The 14854-nt window shown below is 31.4% G+C and overlaps 1 protein-coding gene and 1 long non-coding RNA gene across 2 annotated transcripts in view; one reads left to right on the top strand and one right to left on the bottom strand.

The window, feature by feature from the left end:
- LOC129963371 (cell adhesion molecule 2-like) overlaps positions 1-14854 on the bottom strand; it is a 347066-nt gene that overhangs the window by 30223 nt on the left and 301989 nt on the right. Inside the window, exon 3 of the mRNA XM_056077707.1 lies at positions 2328-2463. Coding sequence (XP_055933682.1) covers positions 2328-2463 — 136 coding nt within the window. The remainder of the gene's footprint in view (positions 1-2327; positions 2464-14854) is intronic.
- The window catches only part of LOC129963372 (uncharacterized), a 122519-nt gene that overhangs the window by 746 nt on the left and 106919 nt on the right, over positions 1-14854 (top strand). The gene's annotated exons all lie outside the window — the stretch shown is intronic.

The following is a 14854-nucleotide window of genomic DNA, read 5'->3' as shown; positions in this document are numbered from 1 at the left end:
TTAAAACTCGATCTCCCAAAAACTCCATATAATCGAAAAAAGAAATTGATTCTGGAGATTTTGACGTGTGTCCACATTTCGAATTTGCTTGAGTCAGAAAATAATACTTTTGGAATTCTCTATGTCTGTGAAAACAATAATTCAAAAGCATTTTAGCTAGACGCAAAACATTCCGTGCATAGTACTAAATTTGTCGATTTCTATCAAAATTTGAACGAAATCCATTTATGAGAAATCTTCCTAAATGATTGCACTACTATGAGCATGATAACAACAAGACATGAAGTGTTAGATTTTTATAAATTTAAATTTAATTTGCAGAGTTAAGAACTTTTTTATTACTCAAAGAGTTCACGGTTTCTTGATATTTTAACATGCATGTAAACATGATAATTCAAATTGCAATGATTTAAATTAAGGAATTTCCATATATTACTTTGTAACTTAATATTGAATTCTTGGGACAAATATTGTTTTTATCATTCGGAAAAAATCGTCTAAAATGCTGATTCGGGTTTCCTTACTATTTGATGATACACAAACCTCTCTAGCTTTAACAAGTATTTCTATCCTTATCAAGCTCAGGCGTATTTCAGAGTCCCATGATGTTCATTTTCAGTGGATCCCTTCTCACGTTAACATCTACTGCAATGGGCGTGCAGATAGCTTGGCCAAAGAGGGCTGCAGCCACTCTAATTTTTCCTCTTCAGCCCTCACCATTTTAGAACATCAATCAGTAGTTAATGTTTAACTTTCAAGGAAGTGGAAGATCCCACCTAGCTATCACTCTTCGTTTGTTCTCAATTGTGACAGAGCCTCTCGAACAACAATATCCAGATTGGCAAGCGGACAAGCTAAAAGTCTCTCGTTTCTAGAGGGCAGAAAGACCTTTGCAGTCTGCTCTGATTGCCATGCGCAGTAAGCCTCTGCCGAGCACATCCTGGACTGTTTAGGACATATACTCCTCCCCACTTCTGGTCCTCGACTTTCTCCGGGTCAACTGTCTAATGGACATTGCCTGACTTCGTCAAACATAACATAACGCCATCCTGTGCCCCCGATGCCTATAACACTATCTAACCAGTTGGATGAGCACAATATGGAAGGGGAAAAAAAAGAAAGAAGATAAAAAGAAAGAGACGACAGACCATCCAGGGTTCTCCAGAGAGAATCACATTGGTATCAAATCCTACATGACTATATTCAAATTTTTGGTGATGTAATAACTGGATAGAGGGGAAAAGAATACTTAAACAAATGGTGACTTTGAGTTGAACTTACAGGGAAATGAGATTACTAACTGAAAAATTGATAAATTACATTGAGAATATCTGTATGACATATATTAGCATATAAGTAATCACTAAAGAGTCAGAAATCTGTGGCGTCCGTCTGAATCCTGTGGTTTTGATTTCCTTCGCGAGAACTGCACTTTTGAGGGACTTTTGAAGTTATAATTTCGGCTGATTTTGACATGTGGCATTTTGGTCTCAGCTAATGTGTAGTCTTGAATAGGTCTTGGTATTTGTGAATATGGTTTACTATGGAGTGGATCTTGCCACTTGAAAGGGTATTCGATGCAACTCTCCTGTACCATTCTTCTTCGAGACTTGTTTCTGGCTTTCTCATGTGCCATGACAGAGTCAGTAGGCATTCGGTGGCATAGTGAATTGGGGAATCCTATCTCCCCACAGCTACAGTAAGGAGAGTTGGCCAGATGGAATCTGTGTAGGTATGTCGGGAATGGACCGTGTCCAGTGAAGAAAAGGACATCCGTTCTGTTCCAGTTGGCAGCGTATAGAGAAACTTTCGGTATTATATTGAATGTGGAGCGGCCTGTTTCGCCTTCTTCCCATTCCTTTTGTCTTATTGTCATCATATCGGTTTGGAGGATGTTCTTCAGGTGACATCTTGGGAGCTTCATTATATTCCGATCTTGATTAGCATTAGCCGCTGTTTTGGCTAGTTTGTCAGCCGCTTCAGCTGCAGGATAAGCCACAACAACAACAAACCTCTCTTAATATTCTCGAAATAAAAATTCTGGCATGGTCATATTGAAAGTCCATTCTTCTTCTACTGGAAAGCGGGTGACAACATCTTCACTATAAAAGTCTTTTATGTTGCGAAAATTACGAGAAAGTTCCGAGAAGTGGCTTCCGCTGTTTTCCACGTATATTCAGGGTAAAAGAATGAAATCAAAATGCTCGTGGTTCAGAAAAACAAAACAAAGGTATATTAGTAAATACAGAGCAATACAGAACATCAGTAATAAGATTTGTTCTATGTGGGATTACAGTTGACGAAAGAGAGACAAAGACAAGACTCACCGTAAACCTTGAGCATCTTTTCTCCTTCTACTGTTTGAAAAGTGGGAGATTCTGCAGACGCTTCGCATCGATACAGCCCTTCAGTGTTCAGGTCGGTCTCTCGTAAGAAGACGTTGCCCTGCACGGAGCGACTTAGCTGAAAAAGAGAGAAAATAGAATGAATTATTCAGAAATAATAATTTCTTGTCTAATTGATTCAAGCAATTATAGCAAAATAAATTGGTTGAAAGGAATGTTTCGATGGAATTCATCATAGTAATTGCCAAAGGATTCAGGAGCCAATTTTCTTCAAAACTTTTAAAGAGTTTATTTAAACCTTTTTAGAAGCAGCCATTGCAGAGATAAAAAGGGGAATAATGAATTTCAAATTCCCTCGACATCAGTCTTTGCAATGGGAGGGGGGGGGTATCCCGCAATGGCAGGCATAAATTACAAAATGGGCAAAGTAGGCAATTGTCTAGGGGCCCTGTAATGTTTTTCTTGGAGGGGGGGGGTATTAGATTTATTTCTTTACCGTTTTATTCGATTTATTTTTTTTCAACTTAGCAGTCTTTTATTATAATTTAATTTTGGACTTTCATTTGATTTACATCAGCTATACAGTCGAACGTATTTAAATTAAATTCAAAGTTCTATTAAATTTTCAGAAACTTATTTTTGGCGTTTTTTTCATTGTTTAATAAATTTGCAAAGACATTAGTGTGATCGAACTTTTTTTTCGCAATTAGCTAAATAATTCACAAATCAAAGAAAGATGTGGCAAACTTTGTATTAGAGGAATTAGATTTTTCAATTAAAATTACTTTAAAATTGTATTGATTGACAAGACATGGAACTCAACCATGTCCAGCAATTAAAAGTTATTATTTCAATTTTTCAGAATATTTATTGCTTAAAATTGATTAAAGATCCAGTTTTCTATTTTAGAGAAGCAAGAATGTCATGATTTATATTGTCTAAATGCTTCTATAAAATATTGTCAAGTGGATACTTTAGTGTGGAATGCAATGACACACATAAAAAGTAGAGCCAAACCAATTTATTAACTCAACTCTGAACTGAGAGCACGGTGACTGATAGATCTTCTGCTTTTATACTAGCAAGGAAAGTTCCAGAATACTTTTCTGGAGACAGTAAGAAAAGTCCAGAACACTTGTCTGGTAAACTAAAAAAATGTCCAGAATCTTTTGGAACATGAAAAAAATTAAAACATAAAATCAAGGAATTAAACGTTTACACAGATTGGGAATCGCATTGTTTCTAGCGGGATTCGAACTTATGGTCTCCTGATTAAGAGACCAGCGCTATGACCATTCGGCCACGGAAGGGCGACAACCCTTTTCAATGCGGCAATATAACTTAGTCTTGTGGTGACAAAATATTCATTCGGGTTTATTTCACGTTTCAGAGATAATGCTTGTGCAGTTTTGTCCTCTTGCAACAATCTAGGCTCTTTGAGACTGGAGTGTCGAGGCTCCAAAAACGAGTCTTCGAGTTATATTGGCATGGTGAACGTTAATGGAAAGATTAAAGAACGAGGAACAAATGACGGATCGTCTTAGGTATCTTTATCATCATTTAAAGATAGTACAAAAATACAAATTTGCTTCAATATGTCATATTGTATCAAAATGACACATTATTTTAATTTTAAAAAAAGCAATTAGTATTAAAGAATAATAATAACTGAAAATGGCACCAATTCTTCTTGGTGCGCCACAATATCTATGGCCTCTATAAATAATATATTATTATAAAATGCTTCCTAACATTGTATTATATATTTAAAGGAAATACTTTTTAAGAAAATTCTTTCTCTCAAATTGGGGACTTTCATTTTTGATTCATAATTTTCTATTTTTATATATTTAAGTTTTGCAAACAGTTTTTAGAGATAAACGTAGCAAACAATTTGGTCTAAAAGAAAACTCAACATTTTTAAAAAAAATCAATTTTAAGAATTTTTAAAATCAGATAAAGGGCACTTAGGTTTATTTTCAAAGAATAAAGATAAAGGAAAAAAAACCCATGAGAATTTAAATCGGTCCAAATTTTTTTTATATATTTACTATTAAGTCAAAAATTACATAATTTTTCACAAAATATTTGAATCTAGGATCGTAATTTTGATGTTTATATTTGGTGCTAAAATAGAACAAAGTTTTCTCTGGTATCTTCTAGTTTACTTGAATTTTACTAGGGAAGACATTAAGTCATCTTAGGCCGTTTTTCCTGGTTTTAGAAGAATTCATGAAGTCTTCATCTTTGATAGCAAGCAATTCTACAAGGTCTTCTGCAATTAGTGATAGGAAAAAAAAAAAAAAGATAACGATAGTTCTTAAGCAAATAAGAACAAATTTTCCCTAGATCATTATAGATGGCTTCCTTTTAAACCTGGGAATCAATTTAGTCTGATGGGTACAATTGACCTAATTACTCCAATCAGGTTATTTTTCCATCCTGATAGGATAAGGAAAAGTCTTAAAAGTAATATACTCTATCTAGTGACATTCGGCTGATTTGGCTAAAATTTTTTATTTGAATTCTTCGGTAATTCTAATTTTTTTAGGAGCTCTTGAATTTCCTATTGAAAATTTATTAAACTAATATTTATATTTAAAATTTATTTTATTTAATGCCAAGTCTTATCTAAAACATCACAAAATTGTTCTTATTTCTGAATTTTCTCATTATTTAAAAACATCCATATCTCGTATCCATTATTTTTATTTTATTTTGGATAGCAAAGCATTAGTTTTTTTTTAATTATTTTATAAAATGTTTTATCACATTATATGAGAAATGTGAATCTATTTTGAAATTTTACTATGCAATTGTTGCTTCAGTGTGCTTTATATGATTGATATGTTATTATTGATGATGTGTCCGCGTTACCACGGAAAGGGAAAGTTAAAGGGTAAGACCCCTGAACACCCGAGGGCAGAAGTCTGACTTCTAGCTCATATGAAATTTAAACTCACACATTCGCTTGCACAACCTCTTTTTACAGGTGGGGGGGGGCAAATTCACACACCTCACAGATAGAATACAGATGAAAAACAACCATGCCCGACCCAGGATTCGAACCCAGATCACGGGGAAGATATGTTATTTTTATTTTGGCAATTAAATTATTATTTTTCAAATTACAACTATTAACACTTTACTCATGAAAGCTAATAAACTATTTATTGATTTATTTTGCATTATTTGTTAAAATTATTATATAGTGTAAACTTGCCGCAATTGACGACTAATATATCCTCTCGCAATAATGATTTTTTTTGGGGGGTGGTTAACTTGGGGCACATTTATTTGAAATTCCGCCTTATTATAAAACTGAGAAATTTTGTAATAAAAAATATTGGAGGTGCAAATTGATACAGGTACAAAGGCAAATAAGAAAAAAATAATAAAAAATAAAATAGTATGAAATAAAAGAGAAAGTTCTTAATGCACTAAGGAATTAATGTCTAAAAAACAACTATTTTTAAAAAAAATCTGAATTTAGTATTACTTAAAGCACGCAATTGAATGGCATGATACAATAATGGAATTAGTTTTAATTTTCTAGTAACAATAAAAACATTGTTGCAGATTTTGTATCAAATTAAAATTCAAACAAAAATTATCAAAGTTAGAGAAATAATTACACAGAAAGAAAGTTGCTATTATTAACAAAGTAATGTTTTTGTTCCAATATAGCTGGAAAGTCATTTAGAAGAAAGGTAGAAATAATATTTTCGGAGGATGCAGTTGAAAATATCAAAAATTATTAATTTTTAATTATATTTTAATTAATCTTTTGACTGAAAAGTCAGCAATGATTTTTCTCGTTTCAAAGAGCAATTATTCCAAATTGCATCAAGACTGGGCAAAAGGAAATACGTGCCAATTTATTCAAAAGATATACATACACACTTTAATCCATGCATCTATAGATAAAAACTTATTGCCATTTTTTAGTTAAACATTTATCGTTTCGCTTGTTGCATTTCTTTTTTTTTCTTTCTTCGAATTTTCGGATATTTCGACTTTTTAGTGTGATGCAGTCAGTCTCGAATTATCCAAATTTCACTCTATTATAAATCAGCTGAGCTAACAAAAACTGCATAAGAAAGGAACTAAAGTTCTCTAAAAGCGACTATCAATTTCCATAGCAAATTCTTAGTTGCCCTCTCTATTTGCTTTACTGATTTCTTTTCATTTTATTTTATCCTTTCCACGACCCCCTTACCGAACAAAAACTCGACTTTTGATGGCCCATCTCGATGAAGAAATCTTCCCCAACCGTGCCACGGCTGCCTATTTGCAAAGTTCCCCTTGCACAGAGGACGATTTCATAAATGTATTCCATGGAAGATTGCGTGGACCTGCAGACGTGCCGAATGGATGGCAGGTCGTAAGATTTCCAGATAAATTTCGCAAATTCAGAAATGTTCGCCCATGGAGAGCCCAAACGACCCACCATTCCTCGGAGAGAACTCACCTTTATCTTGGCAGACGATCTTTTCGGAGGGGTGGAAGAGACAAACGCTTCGGAAGATAAAAGGTGTAATCTACTCATAAAACGGAAACCATCTCGGCCCTCGCTTAAAAACAATACCGGCAGGGATTTCTCGCTTCCAAGGAAATCCCCATTTTCCCCTCATGTCTCGAAACTCGGTACAATTAGTTTCTTCGATCGCGGTTCTGATATCGTAACTTTTTTTTTCTTTAATTATAGTGAAGAAATTTAAAAAACTTATCCAATTTTATTTCTTCATATGTGAAGTATATAAAAAGAAAATTTTGTAAGGTCAGAAAAAAAACCCCAAAAAACCGAGATTTTGGAAATTTTTTTTAATCTTTAGATTTTTATGAACCAGAAGAATACATTTTTGAAATTCTATCAGTTTGTATGTCTCTCTGTCTTAGAATATAATAATTAAAAAACATTTTGAACTAAACGGATAAAGTTTAATGTGCAGGCTCTGTATTAAATATGTAAATTTTTATTAAAACTTCGATGAAATCTATCCACTGAAAACATATTTGCTTGGCCTTCCAAGTATAACCCCAAACGATTTGCTTAAAAAGTTCGGCTTTGAGATTTTGATGAATCGTCGCTTTTAGACCTTTTAGACCCCTTAATCAGAAAAGACTAAAAATGCAAATTTTTGGACGGACAATGCAAAATTGCAAGTTTATAAAAAAAGTTTAATACATAAAGATTGTTTACTTATAAACAATTTTTAATATTCTGAAAGGACGGTTTATTTAATGGTTGTTCTATGACATATAACCAATTAAAAAATGGAAACCCTAATCTTAATTTGGAGCAACAAATTTAATTTATAAAATTTTTTAATAGCCATGTGCTGACATCACTAATTAATACAAGTTAGTCTCCTAACTAATACCATATTTCGTAAATTATTTATTTTTGAAATTGAATAGGGAGGAAGTAAGGCATTAAAATTAATCACATTTTCTGAACTGAAAATGTGATTAAGATTTGCAGAATAAACAAAAAAGGAAATAATGAATAAAAATTTTAAATAGAGATATTCATATCAATAAAAGATAAAATAAAAAAATATACAGTATTGAAATGAATGATGGTAAAAAATGATCAAAAACGAGATTGCGATTTAAAAAATGATTAAGGAAAGCAAATAGCCCATGCTTGGTGGGTTAATTCCCTTAATCTCACATTATTATCAACCTTTATGGAATTATTTATTTTCGACAAAAGAAATCTTTGCGATTTTGGATAAAAATTGCCAATACAAATGCACTTTATTCTTAAATACGTATTTTTATCGGCTTGAAAATAGAGTATAATTATCACAGTCTTCGTCATAATTATGTATTATGATGAGGCGTTAAATTCCCATAATTAAAAGAAACATTACGAAGTTATTTAATTCTTTAACAAAGGCATCTTTGCGATTTTCGATAAAAATTGTCAATACAAATACACTTTATATTTAAGCATGTAATTTTTTATTGGCTTAAAAATAAAGTAGAATCATCATAATATCCGTTATAATTATGTATTATGATGATGGGGTAAATACTATTAAAACAAAGTATTGCATTCGAATCAAAATGATGGTACAACCAAATTGGTTTTGAAAGCATCTAATCTATTCACAAAGCAGAAATCCTCTCTTCTCACTCAGAATCTTACCAAAGGCGGATATAATCCAATATGACAATTGAAGGAGATAATAAGGGGTTGGGGTTAACCATTCGATCTTTTTTATTACGTCTATTTAAATAAAACTGGTTGTAATACTAATGTATATGGAAGTAATTACTATATTGTTCAAAATTTAAATTGAAATGCTTACAATCGATATTCTCTACATTATATGAATATTTTATTCTTAAAACGAATGTTATTATTTTCATGCAACTCTTCCAAAAGCCTCGTGAAATATAGACACAAACAATATGGCAAAGGGATTTTGTAGTAAATTTCAACTTTCTGTACCCTATGCTTACAATCGATATTCTCTACATTATATGAATATTTTATTCTTAAAACGAATGTTATTATTTTCATGCAACTCTTCCAAAAGCCTCGTGAAATATAGACACAAACAATATGGCAAAGGGATTTTGTAGTAAATTTCAACTTTCTGTACCCTATAAGCTTCAATTTCTTTTAGATTATATTGCTTTTTTTCTCTTATGTGACCATTAGCTGAAATATTTATTGCCTAAGAAAATAATAAATGTGTTTTATTAATGAGTTTCTTGTGTTATTCCATTTAACATATATGTTACAGAAATGTAAAACAGAAAAGATTGTTACTAATATATTTCTTTAACAAATTTTTCCATCTATTTTACTTTACAATTTTTACACCTATTAAATCAATTAGCTGATATAACTTGTTATATATTCATCTAGGTAAGGTGTTCAACTAAGGGTATACAAAAAAAAAGAATGACGCCAGCTTTGTAAATAACTTGAAATAAATATTTATGTTGTATATGCATCAAAAATATATCATACATACAATTTTCGACTATTTTCTTCCATTGATTGTTTAAAAAATGGTGTTAACTGAAATATCATCCTCTTTAGATGAATTTGGATGAAAAAGTAGTGAAATTGTTCATAAAATAGTTTTCTTGTTGCTTCAAATGATGAATGGCATACAAATATGTAAAAAAACCCATCAAGTTTCATGATTCAATTATTGGACCTTTAAAGAAATAGCTGTTTTCAATTTTTGTTTTTAAAATTAAAATAGCTGGATGCTAAAAACTTGATTGATTATTCTGAATAATTAACATGAGTCCACTCTCAGCTGAAAGAAATTAGCCTACTCATAAAAGGGAAAATATACCGGACGAACCAAAGCAATGAAAGGGAGGGATTTTTGGTTCCTTTGGAAATCCCCATTTTTCCCTGCAGAAGCGAAAGTACAATCATTGTTGAAGCAATGAATAAGGAGCTCTGAACAATTATTATCAGATAACAACTCCTTTGATACCGAGGGAACAAATAGTACCGCCGATTTCTGTGTATCGTGTCAAGAATTTATTCATTAACGTAAGCGGAATTAAGAGAGCAAAGTGTTTTTACTTTGGAAAAGCATTTATTCATTTAGATTGTTTAGCTCCAATTATTTATCGTCATCGATAAATTAAAGAAATCGAAAGTTTTGTTTTATTTGATGTTATTTAATTCTTTTGAAAAGAATTTGATTTGAATTGCATTATAAATTTGTCTGACTCATTGATATGGGTATCAAACAGTTTAATTTATTTTATTGAATAATTTATATGTGATGACATTACTCTTGAGTATGTATTTTATAAAATTATTTATTTCAATTGAATGTTTTGGGGATTTTTGATAATTGTTATTGTATATATATTCTTTATTCTAAATCAGTATGTCAAAATTAAAAAAGTATGTAAATCTAAACAAACTTTAATTTGGAAATTTGAAAGAAAGTGAGATTTATGTTTGATTTTGTGATATTGTGAACTTTATTACTTTAATTTTTGGTCATTTTACTTGAGATAAAGAATTTTATCAACTCTTATATGAAAGTACGTTTAGACAATATTTTCTAAATATTCTTCAAGTATATCGTACAGTAATCTTCTAAGTATAATATACCTATAAATTATAGCTGGAATACAACTTTACTCTTTATGTTGTAGAAGAATGATAAACAAGTCAGAAGCAAGTAAGTCATGCCTAAACAAACTTCACACACACACACACACAAAAGTTACAATTTAAAATCATTTTCAAGTAAAGCTGAAAATAACCGTAATCGTCATGTTGCAGAAGAAAGAGATATAAGTCAATAGCAAGCAATACTTGCCTATATCAATTTTCCGAAGAAAGTTTCAATTTAAAATTATTTTCAAACATAACGTATGTATAAAGTATAGCTGGAAAACAATTGTACTCTTTATATTGAATAAGAAGTATAAGCAAATCACGAGCAAGTGATGCATGTCTAATCAATCTTGTCAAAAGAAAGTTCCCATTTAAAATTATTTTCAAGTACAATATGCATGCAAGATATAACTAGTAAACAGCCAACATCTTTATATTGCAGAACAATGGTATGCGCATTCTTTCTCATGCCATGTCAAAAAGTTTGAACGTATAGCTCATCTCAGCTGTAAAATTATTTAGAAAGGATTCAGGTAAACTGCACAGAAAAAAAATATTGCTTAGAAGAAGGAGTGTTTTGATGTGAGATTAGATTTTTGATTTGCGAAATTCGTAACAAAACTTATCAGCTTTAGCAAGCTCAAGTGCAAATTGCCCAACAACAATTTTACGGTTTCTACATGACATTGTGAGGCATCTAGAATATGGAAGAAAATCGTGCAGATATCGCACAGAATCGTAAGTCTAGATCCATGTATACGCATGTGCGAAATAAGTGCTTGATATGGTCACAGTTTTGATTTGTTTAAAAAGTTAAGAATAGAGTGGGCTAACGAACGACAAAGGAGAGATCGAGGACATCTCTATTGACGAAATGGGATTTCAGAGATATTTTGCTCATCTACTGTGTATCAGCAGATCAAACATTCAATTAACGATATTATAGAAATGCTCTTATTACGGAACGGGAATGTACAGAAAAATGAACAAATTTTCGCCAAAGTAAATCATGGTTTTTTCAACAAAGGAATGTTCAAAACCACAATTCAATGTCTGTCGAGATGTTTTTGCCAAGCACCCGTTGAACACAAAAGCTATTCACCTGATTTCATCTCTAGTGTGACTTCCCCTTATAACTTTCTCAATTTATTTTTTACTTTTATTCCCTGTTTTTGGGCCAGAGTTAAAAGGAGCTAAGTTTGAGACCGTACAATGAAAGCAAAAGTTGTGAAGTCTTTGAAAGAACTTTTAGAAAATGACCTGAAGCTCTGTCTGGAGAAGCGGAAAATTTGTACGGTAAGCATCAAAGATGGAATACAATGAAGATAATAATATTAAAATTAAAAAAAAAATACAAGAAGTATGCTCTAAAGCATTAATACGATTTTTTTTTTTCTTCCTACACCTCATATAATAGAGCTTCTGAAAAATTCGGACCTCTCATTGGAATTCCTAGAATAAAAATAAGAATTAGAAAACAAATTTTTCATATACGTTAATAAACATTTCCGTTAAAATTTCTAAATTTTCCTCCAGTAAAATCCCTGATTGCAAAACCCTCGATTGCAACTGAATATAAGAAATATTAAATGCTGTTATGGAGACACTAACTAATTTCACAAAAGTTATATTGTATTCTTACTTAATGCTGAACAAACGGAAATCTTGAAAAGATAAAGATTAAAATAAATGTCCAATAAGGAAAATACAGATATAAAGACGAAGATCTAACTTGATATTAAATTTGATTGAAACATATATATTAGAATCTTTGTTATGTCGAAGTTCTTCGCAGAAAAGTTCAGTTATTAGAGAATATTATTAAGATTTTATTGTTTCTAATAAATAATTCAGTATTAATATAATTTTCTGAGACATTATTATTTCAACCAATTGTATGGCATTCAAATATTCTTGAAGATATTTATATTGAATCAATTTTCCTTCTAAAGAATATATGCAAATGATAAGTTTATATTCATTCTAATTTTACTTTTCGATCAAAAACCTTTTTTAATCCGTTTCAGGAGGGACTATCTCCTTATTTCAGGTACCTACAAATTTTTTCAAGCTAAATGGAAATTTCCCGCAAGACTTAGCAAATCCGTAGATGGCGACCCCACAGACTGTTTGAGGGAGTGTCGAAATTTTCAATTAGGATTAAACCTCCAGTTTTTCTTTTTCCACCAACGAAAACGTTCGCCTGGAGAAACGATTTCCAACTTTTTTCCCCATTTCCACCTACAGTCTCGGTTACAGTGAAGCGGCGAAAGACAGTCATCGGCACGAGCGCTCTCTGCCTTTGCATATCGCGGGCAATTTCCCGTTTGAATGGATCGGCAAACGAATATGAAATTATGGCCGAAAAGAGCTTCACTTCCAAAGATCGAATTTCCCCCCTTTTGTGTCTGTGAGGGAAGAAGAGATACAGCAACATCAACTTTGATTTAGTCGGGCTCTTCGCTCTCAAAGCAATTGGTGGATGACGTGGAGAAAGAGAATCATAAAAGTGAAAACGATTCTACTTTCGCAGTCAAGTTAAAAGTGAAGTGAAAAGCGCCTCTGGCAAGTGTTACAAAAAGAAAAAGAGTTCATTGAAGAGAATTTTGTTCGATTTGGTTCTGGATTTTGTTATAGACAATGGGCCATTATAAGTTATAAAAAATATTCACGATACACTAAAAAAAAACGAGAATTAAAGAATTAAACACAATTTAGGAAATAAAAAACACAACTGGCAAAATAAATGATATATCATGCATGAACTTGACTAAAAATATGATGGTCTATACCAATTTTGGGATTTAGCTGGTCCATGAAAAGATAACCGAAATGCATGTTAGATTTTTTCATAATATGGAATTCACTGCTTTAATCAATAGTTAAACTTTAAATGTGTTAAAAAAAGTTTTTAGTGTTTCAAAAATATATCAAATTTTGTCTTATAAACAATTCTAAAGCAACGTTCAGACGAGACCAACTATTGCGCACAATGGAAGACCACGCCTGCATCAGAATAATCACGTGACTTCAACGGGACAATGGCAAATGGTTTTCTCATCGGAGCAACTACTTGTCCTAGTCCCATTACGGTCACATGACCTTCATGAAAGTAGGCGTGACTTACTATTGTGCGCAGTAGTTGGCCTCATGTGAACCCTGCTTAAGAATAAAATTGATAATATTTTACTATCAGTAGGGCACATTATGAAATCAGTTTACAACATGTTCATGGCAGCACAGATGCTGCTGAAAAATATATAAATTAATGTTTTTAATCTGTGATTGCAAATCCATTTTACTTTGTTTGCATGATTTAAAATACAATATTTTAATCTGAAATGCTGAATTAAAAGATGTTATTTGAGAAGTAAGGTATTTAAGTCTTTATTTATGAATGAACATCACTTTTTTTTATTCAACTAAAAATGAGTGTTTCGAATTGCAATGAATGTGTTTCCTTAGTTCTAAATCACACTTAAAACACTCTATGATATTTTTTTGAAGTATTTTTTTATTAATTTTTATAAGAAAGGAAAGTCAAAAAGTATTTTAAAACAAATTTTTAAAAATATTGGACATTTAATAATTAAGAGCCCATTTTATTACTTTCCAGATATCGGCAAAACTTAAAGAATTAAATGAGAGAAGACATTTTTTTTTATTTTAGATGATAAACGTTTTTCCTTTAAAATATATATTTGCAAGTGGCATATTTTATGAATAACTAATATTTACTGTAGAGAATGTTATATTTACTTTCCTTTTTTCAAAAACTGCAAGAATTTTAAAACCGCAACTTCAAACTATCTCATCCGCTATAGTTTCATTCAAAGCATATTCTAATAATAAAATCGTAATTAAATCCGAGGACCTATATAATGATCTTTCCATGGCGTTTAAGATTTTCTAAAAGAGAAACTGCGATAACGAAACCTTTTATTTTCTTACTTTGAATTTAACGATCCTCTCTTTAATATATCGCATTCTTGATATTTTCCGTTAAACGAGAAGATTAAAAAGATTGTTAAAATGTGTGTAAAGCCAGCATTTTTCTTATCTTTCCCCTAAAGTATGCATGAATGGACCGGATTTCCATCTGACTTGACAACACAGAGCTTAACGATGGTGTAGTTTGGAAGTTACATTTTAATCAGACGAAGTTTACAAAGTTTTAATGATTGTGTATCTATATTTCGCCATGTATTGTAATACCATTATTATATATTAATATATAATTCAGTTCTTGAAAGAGCACTGTGTCGGATGAATATTTTAAAGCTAAACAATTCTAATTAAAATCTCTGTTTTACTCGATGAAGAAAATATTTTCACAGGCAAAATATGAGGGGCGTGGTCAAATGTTAACAATAAGAACAATACAATTACT

This window comes from Argiope bruennichi, chromosome 3 (assembly GCF_947563725.1).
Source record: "Argiope bruennichi chromosome 3, qqArgBrue1.1, whole genome shotgun sequence".
Classification (NCBI taxonomy): domain Eukaryota; kingdom Metazoa; phylum Arthropoda; class Arachnida; order Araneae; family Araneidae; genus Argiope; species Argiope bruennichi.
Note: the sequence above shows the minus strand (reverse complement) of the source record. Positions and strands in the feature narration are given on the sequence as shown.